The sequence below is a fragment of the Coenobita brevimanus genome, chromosome 110 (genome assembly GCF_032717465.1).
Source record: "Coenobita brevimanus isolate Jiangsu-jjx chromosome 110, ASM3271746v2, whole genome shotgun sequence".
NCBI lineage: Eukaryota > Metazoa > Arthropoda > Malacostraca > Decapoda > Coenobitidae > Coenobita > Coenobita brevimanus.
Genome location: NC_137063.1, coordinates 29377139 through 29391135, shown reverse-complemented (window position 1 = coordinate 29391135; position 13997 = coordinate 29377139). Strand labels below are relative to the sequence as shown.

Here is a 13997-nt window from a genome sequence, read left to right as displayed (position 1 = left end):
GGACTAGTATACAGACAGACAGAATATATATAGATATACTGTACATATATAATGTACACACAATCCACCCAACTATCTCTCTCTTGTAGCACGTCAATTGCCCTTGGGTAGAAGCTCAGCAAGCTGAAAACACATAACTTTCCACTTTTAAATTCAAACTGTGCCAAAATGTCCATCTCCCCCAGATATTTTATCCATCTGTCCTTCAGGATTGTCTTGCTCAAAATTCTGACCATGCTGGTCAGGGACACTGATTCAGGGGTTCTTCCTTGTTCCCTCCCTTATAAATTGGTACCAAATTGGCCCTCTTCCATTCCTGAGGCACTTTCCCTTCTTTCAGAGAACACACAATTAAACCATGAATCTTATCCACCAGTTGTTCTCTGCATTGCTTTAGTATCCAATTAGAGATCCCCTCTGGTCCTGGGGTCTTCCTGACACCTTAAGTTTCCAGCAATTTGTATACTTCATGCACTTCAATTTTTATAACTCTTAATACTACATTTCTAGTCACTCCCTCCTCCTCCACAAAATCACTTTCCCTAATAAGGACTGATTGGAAGCATTAGTTCATTATTTCAGCTTGCATAACTGCATCTTTATAGACATTTCCTTCTACTTTCAGCTTATTGATTCTTTCCTTTTGTTTCAATTTCTCATTAACAAACCTGTAGAACAATTAAGGTTTTTTCTTATATTCATCAACTATACCTTTTCGAAGTTTCTTTTTTCCTCCCTACATATTCTTGTATATTCATTTCTGGTTCTTTTATATTCTTCCTTTGTTCTATCATTACCTCTCTTTCCCCATTTGTTCCATGCCATATCCCTTTCTTTTTTGTTATCATACACATTTTGTTGAACCAGTCATTTCTCCAGTTCTCTTTCCCATTAACTTCTGGCACATACTTTTCCACACCTGTATTACAGAAGTCTAGAAAGATATCCCACTTCTGTATCTCTCTTGTTTCCCTGAACTCTAGCCAATCCCCTTCTTCAAAAAATTTTCTAACCTGAAAAGTTTGCTTTCCCAAAGTTGTATTTTCCATGCCTATATAGCTCATATCTTGTCTCCCCATTTCCTTCTATCAACTGGAACTCTATCACTACATGATCGTTTTCTCACTATATGACCACTTTTTCCTATAGGACACAGATATTTTAGAGATTCATTTGCATCAGGTTCTTTGGTTAGATTTAAATCTAGGCTTGCTGGTGTGTCATCACTTCCATATCTTGTCTCCTCTTTGACCCACTGAGTTGTTATATTGTCCATTACTTTATTTAATACTATACTGCCCCACGAATCTTCGCTACTTCATGTGTTGTATGCATGCATGTGTGTGAGTGAGAGAGAAAGAGAGAGAGAGAGAGAGAGAGAGAGAGAGTTAAACTGGGTGATAAAAAAGCAAGTCAAGGAGTGAAAGATAAAAATGGTATACTGCTTGTGGAGAACGGAGAAAAAGTGAGCAGATGGAGATAAAGGAACTGATGAACACAAAGAATGAATGTAATGCATGTATAAGTGACTGGGGAATGGCTGGGAGGAGGAGGGAAGTGAGAAGAGAGGAAGGAATCAGCAGGATGGCAGTAGTGGAAGCAATGAATAATCAAAATGAGGAATGCCCCAGGAGCTGATGGAATGCGAGATGAAATGCTGAAGCATGGGGGAGAGATAGTAGAATGGATATGGAAGATGTGCAGACTGGCCTGGGAGGAAAGTAGAATCCTGGAGGATTGGAAGTCAGGTATAATTATTCTCCTGTACAAAGAAAATGGGGAAATAGAAGTGTGTGGTAATCATAAGGGAATTTGTCTTCTTAGTGTAATAGGAAAAGTATATGGTAGGATACTTCTTGACCAAATTAGGGAAATAAAGGATTTAGTTGGAGGAGAACAGGGAGGTTTAGGAAGGGAAGAGGTTGTGTAAATCAGATATTCATTCTTACGTCTTTAGTGGAAAAGTTTCTAGAGAAGGGAAAGAAGTTGTATGTGACCTTCATGGATTTGGAGAAAACATATGACAGGGTGGACAGACAAGGATTGTGGAAAGTATGAAGAATATATGGAGTAAATGGGAAGTTGCTGAATGCCATGTAGTATGTATGGGGATGCTAAGGCTGCTGTGTGTGTATTTAGTAAATTGAGTGAATTTTTCTACTGGAAGGTTGGATTGAAACAGGGATGTGTCATGTCTCCATGATTGTTCAATCTGCACATGGCTGCGTTATAAAAGAGATACAGGTAGGGTAGTGAATGTCGGAACACTCCTACTAAGAGACGGCAGTGCTTGGAAACTCCCTATAATGTTGTCTGCAGATGATACTGTATTGTTAAGTGAAGACGAAGGGGAAATGCATGGCTTGGTGAATGAGTTTACCAGAGTGTGTAAGTAATGGAATCTAAAGGTGAATGTAGAGAAGAGTAAAGTTATGATCTTTGAGAAAAGTGAAGCCACTGAATGTACAGTGAGGATAGATGAGAAGGAAATGGAAAATATGAATGCATTTAAGTACGTGGGTAGTGTGATGAGTAAGGATGGAAGTTTAGAGGTTGAAGTGCCTGAAATGGTACAAAAGGGAAGAATGATTGCTGGTTCTTTAAAAACAGTGATAAGGAACAGGGAAGTGAGCATGGAAGTAAGAAAGTCACTGCATGACATTATTGTGATACCAACCCTAAAGTATGGACGTGAAGCTTGGACCTTGTTGGAGAGAATAAGTACACTGATAGGAACATGTGGAGTTACATGGGGAGACAGGCTGACAAATGAGGAAGTGAAGGAGCATTGTGGTGTGGATATGGATGTGATAGAAAGCGTTAGGAGAAATACACTCGCAGCCCATCTCTCGTCGCGCCAAGACCTCCCGGCGGGACCAGCTGTCCACAGCAGCCGTACCAGCCGAGGGACGGGCCTGCCGTTTCTATCTGAGGGAGTGCCCTGGTCTGCCCACCAGGAGGTCGAGACTTCTCCGCCCTAGACTACCAGGCTGACGACCCTCCCTCCGCCACGACCTGGACCGGGGCTGTGCCATCTGTGACGACCAGGATTGGGCCTCCCCTCCGTGCTTCCACCTGCTGCTGCTGGAGAGCTGGGCAAGTCTTTTTTGTCCTTTCCATCAGAGGCGTGGGGGTTGAGGGCAGAGTTGGGGCGGTTTCCACCTGAGCTCGTCGGCATCTCCTCCATCGGCGCCGCACTGTATACCCGGCTCTCGTCCCGCCCTGCCCTCATTTAGACCATCGTGCAGCCGGCCTCACCATCTACCGTCAAGCCCCGCCCTGACACGTTGATCATCGGGCAGTCGATCTCACCACCAACTATTGCACCTTCCCCTGCCTCTGCTGCCTTTCCCTCATTCGCCAGTTTGGCGTCCACACTATGCTCTCATTGGAGAGCTTGTTTCTGCTTCTTCCCTGACAGGCTCTTTGTTTGCCCGTGCCCCAACAAGTGCGGGGCGAATATTCCACAACACAACAACAGGAGAAATACACTGAGGTGGTTTGGCCGCGTGGAGAGGACTGGGAGTGAAAGACTAACAAGGAGAGTGTATACGAGTGAGGTGGAGGGGGGGGAAAGGGAGGAGGAGGCTGAGGATGAGATGGAGGGATGAAGTAGAGAGGTATATGAAAGAGGGGGGTGTGAGCTGGAAGCAGGACAGTAAAGTGGCATTGGACAGGGCGACATGGAGGCGATTTGTTTGTGGCCACCCCTTACAGGATTGAGGCTCTGGCAATAGACTGATAGATAGTACTTACCTAGTTGTGATATACAGGAAATCAGCTACGCTTGTGGGGTCCTGTCTCTGTTTCTCACTAAGTCAAATTTTGCTTTGAACTCGTTCAAGTTTTTTTACTGGATAACCTCTTTGTCCAGGCTATTCCACAGGTCTATGCATCTACGGTAATCCCTCCAAGATCCAACATAACAGAGCCAAAGGCATGTCCGGGACTTAGTTTTGTCCAGAACTTAGAAAAAATGCTTCTGTATTGGTACTTATAAACTTCAACCCATCCTAACTTTGAAAGCCACCTAAATAACTCCCTACTGGACATGCACAGCACCTATTTAAAACCCTATTTACACAAATAAGGGGCAGAAACCATAAAACAAATGAAAAGGAACCAGAGAATGAGAAATTAAAAGTGATTACAGAAAATATTTAGCAATGTACAGCGAGTCCTTGAAATAAGAAAACTCGATGTACGATTTTCCGGTGGCACGAAAGCGATGAATGTAGGACAAATTCCACAATACGAAAGTATCTGTCTCGATGGTACAAAAACAATACGAGAAGAAATACGAAAAATTCAAAATGGGCGTGCTGCACAGCACCGCGCTTGCTTGTGGCAAGAAAATGACCTAACCCCTCTCTGGTAAACACATTTTTGCGTGCTTCTCAGTCGAGTCACATCTGTCCTCTCCTCTCAGCTTCGCTCTACGTTATGCAGTTTTTCACTGTTCTTCCTCGTTTTGTATTTTCGCCATGCCTCCCAAGTGCCCTGCATCATCTCCAGCATCCGGGGAACCAGCTGCCAAGAAGAAACAACACCATACTCTGACTCTGGAGAGGAAATTGGACCATCAACAGCTTCAGAAACACCTGCACCAGTTGAGGAATTACCAGAGAAGCAATAGGGTCCCACCATGTGACTTGGCACCATATCAACGACACGAATCTCCAGCCACAGCACAGGTCTAGTATTTAACTGTACAGTGTACTAGTACCACAGTATTTAGTTGTATGTTTTATTTTTTTATGTCTGTACAATAGTATAGTACCATATACGTGTACTGCATACTTCTACATAGGGAGGGTGTAAAGTTTAAGTGGGGGGTCCAATGGGGATTGGACCTGGAACACATTCCCCCCTTTATATGTAAATTTCATTCGGGAATATCGTTCCGATATATGAAATTTCAGATTACGAAAGTTTTTTTTGGTCCCTATCCCTTTCGTATTTCGTGGACTCACTGTACAGGGTACTTACAACATGTCCATGACTGTTGTGAAGATTAGCCCACCTTCTTTATGGCTCTGACAGTGGTGAAGGTGCACTTGAAGCAAGTACAGTAATCCAGTGTTGCACTGCACTTAATCCTTTGCACTGTGAATTATAATTGTTTAACATTGCACATTCTGTTCTTACTTGCGCCATAACAGTTGCAATACACCAATGCTCCACTCTGCACTTAATCCTTTGCACTCTGAATTCTAAGTTCTTAACACTGCACAACACCGTAAATTCCCATGTGGTCTAGTGGCGAGGTATTGCAGTTTATTCACTGTCCACCACAAAAGCAAGCATGTGGGCAGCCATGGCAACGAGCGTGCAGTCATGACAGTAGGTAGGTGAGAAGTGGGGAGTATGCAGGGGCGCTCTAGTGGATGTCACTGGAACCACGTGCCAAAACACAGCTGTTCGTCACCATGCTGCAAATTTAGAGTAGGGATGAACGTTTTTTTTTTTTTTTTTTTTTTTTTTTTTTTTGACCCAAGCATCAAATGACCGGTACTTGAGGTATCCGGGACTTAGGTGTCCAGGTCTTAAAGGGACTACTGTACTGTACATGGAAAACTATGTTTCTTGATATCCTTCAATCAACCTGACTTTCTTAGTTTCATTCCGTGTCCTCCTGTCACTCTCCCATCCCATACAAACCGATCTTCTCTGTCAGTTTTTCTACTTCCATCATGGCCCTGAACACTGCAATCATGTTGCCCCTCTCTCTGCTTTCTTCTAAGGTAGGAAGATCTAGCTTTTCCAGCCTTTCCCTGTACGACAGATCTGCCAAGCTAGGGACCATCTTGGTTGATGTTATTTGTATTCTCTCGATCTTGTTTATATCTTTCTTTTCATGTAGGGACCACACTACTCTTGCATATTCCAACCTGGGGCGGATCATGGCCACTATCAATTTTTTTGTCATCTCCTCATTCATGTAATGAAATGCTACTCTTACAGTATGTTAGTCAAGAGATTATACATCTCTCTCACTATCTTGTACTTTTCAGAGGACAAATTATCCTGGATCAGTGCTCCCAAGTCCTTCTCTTCTCTCACTTTTGTGACTGGTTCATTACCCATCAAATAATAAAGAGATGGTCTCTACTGTAGGTACTTTTATCCATTTCCAATATTTTACATTTTTTTGCGTTATCTAATTTCCACATCCAGTTCCACTCATGAATCCTAACCAGGTCCTCCTGCAGCATCTTACAGTCTTCTTCAACTTCTACCTTCCTCATGATCTTTGCATTGTCAGCAAACTGACTTGCATAACTGTTCATTCCATCTGCCATAACGTTTACGTACATCAGGAACATTACAGGTGCTAACACCCGTGTCCTATGGGACTCCACTTGTGTGTGTGTACACACACACACACACACACACACACACACACACACACACACACACACACACACACACACACACAATTTACAAGGGAGGAAACAGGGAAGAACCCCTGAATTATAGACCAGTGTCTCTAACCAGCATGGTCGCAAAATTGTGTGAGAGAATCCTGAAAGACAGATGGATAAAATATCTGGAAGAGATGAATATTTTGGCTGAATGTCAGTTTGGATTCAGAAGAGGAAGGTCATGTGTTTCTAACTTGTTGAGCTTTTACTCAAGAGCGATTGACGTGGTACAGGAGAGAGATGGTTGGGTGGATTGTGTGTACTTAGAGAAGGCCTTTGACAAGGTACCTCATAAGAGACTAATGTGGAAACTAGAATATATAGGAGGACTGAAGGGGAAACTTCTGGAATGGATGAGAGACTTTTTGAGAGACAGACAAATGAGGACAGTAATAAAGGATAGGATGTAACAAGTGGAGTCACTCAAGGCTCGGTGTTGGCGCCAGTAATGTTCCTGATTTACATAAATGATATGGTAGATGGAGTGAACAGTTATGCAAGTCTGTTTGCTGATGATGTAAAGATCTTGAGGAAGGTAGAAGTTGAGGAGGATTGTAAAATACTGCAGGAGGATTTGGATAGGATACACAACTGGAGCTGGACGTGGGAAATGAAATTTAATGTAAAGAAATGTAAAATATTGGAAATGGGTAAAAGCACCAGGAGGCCATCACTGAATTATTTGTTGGGTAATGAATTAATCACAAAAAGGAGAGAAGAGAAAGATTTGGGAGTGCTGGTCCAAGATAGTTTCTCACCAGAAAAGCACATTAACAAGATAGTTGGAGAGACTTATAAACTCTTGACTAACATAAGAGTAGCATTTCATTATATGGATGAGGAGATGATGAAAAAATTGATAGTGGCCATGATCCGCCCCAGGTTAGAATATGCAGCGGTAGTGTGGTCCCCACACAAAAAGAAAGATATAAACAAGATTGAGAGAATACAAAGAACAGCAACCAAGATGGTCCCCAGTCTGACAGACCTGTCATACAGAGAGAGAGGCTGGAAAAACTGGATTTGCCTTCCTTAGAGGAAAGGAGAAAGAGGGGAGACATGATTGCAGTGTTCAGGACCATGGTGGGAGTAGATAAAATTGACAAAGAAGATCTGTTTGTATGGGATAAGAGAGCAACAAGAGGACACGGAATGAAATTGAAAAAGTCAAGCTGCTTGAAGGATATCAAGAAATATAGCTTTCCTTACAGAAGTATAGACTTATGGAATAGCCTGGACAAAGAGATCGTCCAGTCTAAAAACTTAATCGAGTTTAAAGCTAAATCTGACTTACTGAGAAACAGCGACGGAAACCCACGAGCATAGTACATTTCGTGTATATCACAATTAGGTATATTAGGTGAATACCTAAATATTTGGAACGACTTAGACAAAGAGGTGGTGCATGAGAAAAACATTCATGTGCGTAAAGGTAGACTTGATAAATGTGGATATGTAGACAGGACAACACGAGCATAGCTCAATTCCTGTATACTACAAATAGGTAAATACAAATAGGTAAATACACACACACACACACACCACACACACACACAATGTCGTTCACATACATCTGCCTAACAGTCACTTCATCGACTATCATGTTAAAAAGGGGGTGCTAAACTGCTACCATGTGCTTCTCTGTACATGTATTTCATCCAACCAATGCAATCTTCAATCCATTAATTTAACTTCCATATCTTCTTGCACACCCAATTTCTCATCAGCAAAATTCAGATGATGTTCTCCCAGAGCAACATGATTACAGCATTTAAGTAAGTGCTGTTCAAATGACCATGCAAAATGTGCAGTATTGTATCATAAACCTAGTAGCAACTATATTACTGTAATGCAGAACACAGAATTACCCTCTTAAATTTAAACTTACTCACAAACTATATGTATTCAAAATGGATCCTATATAAGGTGGCAGCCAGAAAAAAAAAAAAAAAAGTTTACTCATATACTGAACTTCTTTTAGTTACTCTTTCTTCACCATATATATGACTGAACCACCACCACCACTGCCACCACTATCAAGTACATCCCTCAATGTTTCCCAATAAATCAAATTCCAGACCACATTCCTCATAAATCAGTATCTGTGAAACCTGTCACTGTACTGTAACCCCTTCAAAATGTAAATGTTTTCTTGCTTCAATTCACACTACCACCAAATGATTACAATCAATTTTGGGAAGACTTAGTGTAAGCATTACTGCAGATAACTTTTTAAACTCTTAATTATGAGAGGTGTTTCCAAGCTGGATAAAATTTTCTGTCAGCAGGAAGGAATGAAATACATATGACCACAATACAGCATCCAAGTAATTAAAGAAATTAAAGGTTAAAGCACATGTTCTGAAAGAAGTTAATGAGAGAATGAGAGACCCAATATGCTGTACTATGAAGTATATGAAGTGGGAAATAGAATGAGGCATGTTCTGTGCTGGAGGTGGGGCTGGAGTGAGGAGTGGTTGGAAGAAGTTGAGGGAGCTGTTGTCTCTCCTGACACTGAGAGGGCTCTCCCTTCATGCTAAGGGAACTTCGTAAGCCGCATGTGTTAGGAGTGTAATGCTGTATGGCAGTGAGACCTGGACAGTAAAGGAAGAGGATATTCACAGGCTCAAATGTACAGAAATGACAATGATTAGGTAGTTGTGCAGTGTGTCCTTCAATGCAAGGCCTGGGGGGGCTAGGTTTCCGATGAATGAGTTAAGAGGAAGGATGGGACTGAAGTGTATTGGTGCTGTGATGGGGAGATGTAGACTGAGATGGTCTGGGCATGTGGTGAAGATGAGGGATGAAAACTGGGTGCAGAAAGTGAGAAGTGTTAATGCTGTGGACAGTGTTGTGATAGGCAGACCGAAAAAGACCTGGAACAAGGCAACAGAGTGTGACTTCAGGGACAATGGACTGAACATGGAGACTGTCAGAGATCAAGCAGCATGGAAAGTCACCATTAGATGCCTAGGGCCGATGTATGCAAGCATGTTGGAGCCTTTATAAGTGAAATGAAGCATATAAAGAAGGCATCTTAAAGTGGTCAGAGATGTACAGCACTAGTGAACCATCCAAATGAGTCTTGGGAGCATTTTTTGTCAAGAGGTGCAGTTAGAGGCTTTATTAAAACAATTATTATTATTATACCCATAAGAATGACTCCCTAGTATCTCTGATATAATACATCATGGAGGAAAGTGATGGGCAAGTTCTAAGTTTGAAGCAAATGTTGTGGAACAACGTGCAATTTTTCTCCTCTGACTGCACCTTGGATGAACAGAGCGATTACCATAAATACTGTATATGGTAAGATACTGCCACACATACTAATAATCTTCACCAAGAGACAAAGTACCCCAAATCAAGGATAATGGGAGCATGAAAGGCACATACAGTACTTCAGCACAAAATCTTTGCAATGTATACTATACCCCTTCACATTCCCCTCCACAAAAAAATAAATGAATGAATAAATGAATAAAATAAATAAATGCAAAACACACAATTAATAGAATGAATTAAAAAAATAAAACTTTTTCACCCAAGCACTGCAGTACATAAATATCACAATTATACAACCTTCCAAAACCACCTCAACTACATCGTGCATGAACCTCCACCAGATACTGCCCTTCCCAAGGAGACATAGGCTCACCTAGTCAGATCATGATAAAACCATCACTCATCACTTCAGTACAAACAAAAACTACTGCACAACAATTTACATTGCTCTTACCGTAAAGCCATGCCTTACACCTTGACACACTCTATCACCTTATACACCTCAGACTTAACACACAAAAATTCAGCATAATCTCAACAAAAGATCTCCTTCAGAGTCTGAAAGAAATGGTTTGGCTTTTGCAGCAAGCTATTTGCAGAAACAGCAGCAGCGGCAGTAGTAGACAGTACCAGACAAATAAACACTGTATGAGCAAATAAACTGACAGATATGAGCAGTGAGATAAATGCAGATATCAGCATTCTGATGTATAATACCTTCAACATCCACAACTGACAAAGCTAAATATAATTAGACTGAAAGACAAACACTAGAAACTAATGAACAATGGACTCACTGAAGCTGTCATAAACTTGGTGTGTGATGTTAATGACAGAGTCCTGGGCTGCCATGAGGACCCGCTGAGTGAGGTAGCCGCCCACACTCAAGCCATGCACAATGACATCTGCCTGTCGCTTGTCCATGAAATCCACCACACGGGATGCTGTCACCTGGCAAGATCCAGATGCAGATTACCCCCACTAATTCATTCAGTCCACTAATATGAAGTAAATCCTTCTTATAAATCACAGAAAAATTACATCTCAGAGTTCTACTGCTCCCTTAATAGTTGACTGCTCAATTTCCCTCACTATACACCACATATTGTGAGGGAAGAGTTGATTAAAGAGTTGATATATTCTGACATAACAGGGGCAAGCTTATATTTTGTGAAAATATGGCGTCTGGCAATAGATAGACAGATGCTTCCAGTACCTCTAGATTTATTTTTTCATAGGATTAAAGAGCTTATTCAAACTGTAGGGCTTAGATACAGCCTTAATTAAACCTTTCAGTACAAGAGATATTATCCTACACTGCCTTTAATCCACTGTTCAGTAGCAAGAATTTTAAAAAAATACAGTACTACTACTACCACTACTAGTACCACTATCACCACCACCACCACCACCACCATTACTACTACTGCTACTACTACCACTGCTTCTACTACTACTACTAGATGCCAACATCATTTATGTCCATACTAGGAATACATATGCTGAAAAAGAGAGTACTTGTTGGCCAGCTCCATGCTCCCCTTATTGTTAGTCGTGTTTTCTTTCTTGTTTAATTGTGGCAGGCACTTCTACCCTTTAGAACTAACTGATTCTGACCAAACCTGGATACAATGACCAGCCTATGACCTAGTTGTGTCTGCAAGCTTTTGGTTGCTAGGCAACGAGTAGTTGCCTAGCAAAGGCCAAAAAAATGCCTTTTTTCTTGTTTATCTGTGGCAGACACTTCTACCCTTTAGAATCAACCAACTTCAATCAAACCTGGAGAGAATGACCAGCCTATGACCTAGCTGTGTCCGCAAGGTTTTGGTTGCTAGGCAACTACTCGCTTCCTAGCAATGGCTGAAAACTGCTTTTTTCATACTTTTCACGTTTTGAGCTATAGAAGCACTACTACTGGGCGTACAAAGCACTGACTTCTTTAAGCATAATCTTGAGGTCACTCCCAACTGGAAGTATTCCATCCATTCTTCCCCTCTCTCCTCAAGCTTTCAAGTGGCAATCCTGCTAAGATTGGCCTCAGCATCCCTAGCAGTCTTATTTAATTATTCCAGGCACTTCTACCCTTCAAAATAAATCGATTCTGACCAAACCTGGACATAATGATCAACCTATGACCTAGTTGTGTCTGCAAGGTTTTGGTTGCTAGGCAACTACTTGTTGCTTGGCAATGGCACCCTTAGCCCCTCTGTGGCTGTGGGTCCGGAAATTGTCAGGACCTAGTGGCTGGCCCCTGCACCATATTTTCAAACTTCGAAAATCATTTATTTTTTTTTAATACCAAACTGAACAGAAATGCCTGGTGCACCTGGCAATGCAATATTTAGCTTCCTAAACCCATCCTGTGCTCTGCAATGAAGCGCAGGAAATTTCACAGAATGACTGCAGATTGGCCTGGGAGGAAGGTAGAGCCCCGAAGGATTGGAAGTCAGGTATAATTATTCCCTTGTACAAAGGAAAAGGGGGAAAAGAAGTGTGTGGTAATCATAGGGGCATTTGTCTTCTTGGTATAATAGGAAAAGTGTATGGTAGGATACTTACTGACAGAGTTAGAGAAAGAACTTAGGAATTAGTTGGAGAAGAACAGGGAGGCTTTAGGAAGGGAAGAGGTTGTGTAGATCAGATATTCATTCTTAGATCTTTAGTGGAAAAGTTTCTAGAGAAGGGAAAGAAGTTGTATGCAGCCTTCATGGATTTGAAGAAAGCAAATGACAGGGTCGATAGACAAGGATTGTGGAAAGTATTAAGAATATATGGAGTAGATGGGAAGTTGTTGAATGCTGTGAAGAGTATGTATGATGGCGCTAAGGCTGCAGTGAGTGTGGATGGTGAACAGTGTGAATTTTTCTCTTTGAAGGCTGAGTTGAAACAGGGATGTGTCATGTCCCCATGGTTGTTCAATCTATACATGGATGGGGTTATAAAAGAGGTACAAGGTAGGGTAGTGGATGTTGGAGTGGCCCTGGTGAGAGAGAGTAGTGTTTGGAAACTCCCTGTACTGTTGTTTGTAGATGATACTGTGTTGTTAAGTGAAGACGAACGGGAGCTGCAAGGCTTGGTGGATGAGTTTGGGAGAGTGTGTAAGAAACGGAATCTAAAGGTGAACGTAGGGAAGAGTAAAGTGACGGTCTTTGAGGGAGGTGAAATCAGTGAATGTACAGTGAGGTTGGATGGTGAGGAATTGGAAAATGTGAGTACGTTTAAGTACTGTACTTGGGTAGTGTGATGAGTAGGGATGGAGGTTTGGAGGGTGAAGTGCTTGAAAGGGTACAGCAGGGAAGAAAGGTTGCTGGTTCTTTGAAAGCAATAATAAGAAACAGGGAAGTGAAAAAGTTACTACATGACAGTATTGTGATACCAACTCTAACATGGAAGTGAAGCTTGGACGTTGTTGGAAGGACACAAGGCAAGAGTGAAAGCAGTGGAAATGAGTTATTTAAGAGGAGCCTGTGGAGTCACATGGAGAGACTGGCTGACAAATGAGGATATAAAGAAGCGTTGTGGTGTGGATGTGGATGTGATAGGAAGTGTTAGGAGGAATACACTGTGGTGGTTTGGCCATGTGGAGAGGATGGAGGGTGAAAGACTGACGAAGAGAGTGTATGTGAAGGAGGTGGCGGGGGGGAGAGGGAGGGGGAGGCCAAGGATGAGATGGAAGGATGAGGTGGAGAGGTATATGAGAGAGGTGGGTGTGAGATGCGAGCAGGGCAATGAAATGGCAAGGGACAGAGCGACGTGGAGGCGATTTGTTTGTGGCCACCCCGAACAGGATTGAGGCGTCTGGCAACAGATAGATAGATAGGATGCATACACTATTTCCATCTATCTATTGCCAGATGCCTTAATCCCATAAGGAGTGGCCACAAACTAATCACCTCCGTGTCACCCGGTTCCCAGACAATGCATTGCCGTGCTCCCAGCTCACACACCCCTCTCTCATATACCTCTCCATTCCATCCCCCCCATCTCATCCTTGGCCACCCCCTCCCTCTCCCCCCCTCCACCTCACTCACATACTCTCCTTGTTAGTCTCTCACTCTCCATCCTCTCTACATGACCAGACCACCTCAATGTATTTCTCCTAATGCTTCATATCACATCCACATCCACACCACAACACTCTTTCACTTCCTCATTTGTCAGTCTGTCTCTGCATGTAACTCCACATGCTCCTCTTCCAACAAGGCCCAAGCTTCACTTCCATACATTAGAGATGGTATCACAATACTGTCATGCAGTGAATTTTTATTTCCATGCTCACTGTTCTGT

General features: G+C 42.2%; 2 protein-coding genes across 3 annotated transcripts in view; one reads left to right on the top strand and one right to left on the bottom strand.

Annotated features, from left to right (window-relative positions):
- The window catches only part of LOC145417526 (tryptase-like), a 386101-nt gene that overhangs the window by 110326 nt on the left and 261778 nt on the right, over window positions 1-13997 (top strand). The gene's annotated exons all lie outside the window — the stretch shown is intronic.
- Window positions 1-13997, bottom strand: part of LOC145417451 (transmembrane protein 53-like) — a 208102-nt gene that overhangs the window by 76864 nt on the left and 117241 nt on the right. For both annotated transcript variants that reach the window (XM_080286145.1, XM_080286144.1), the window contains exon 3: window positions 10508-10661. In XM_080286145.1, the coding sequence (XP_080142271.1) occupies window positions 10508-10661 (154 nt within the window). The remainder of the gene's footprint in view (window positions 1-10507; window positions 10662-13997) is intronic.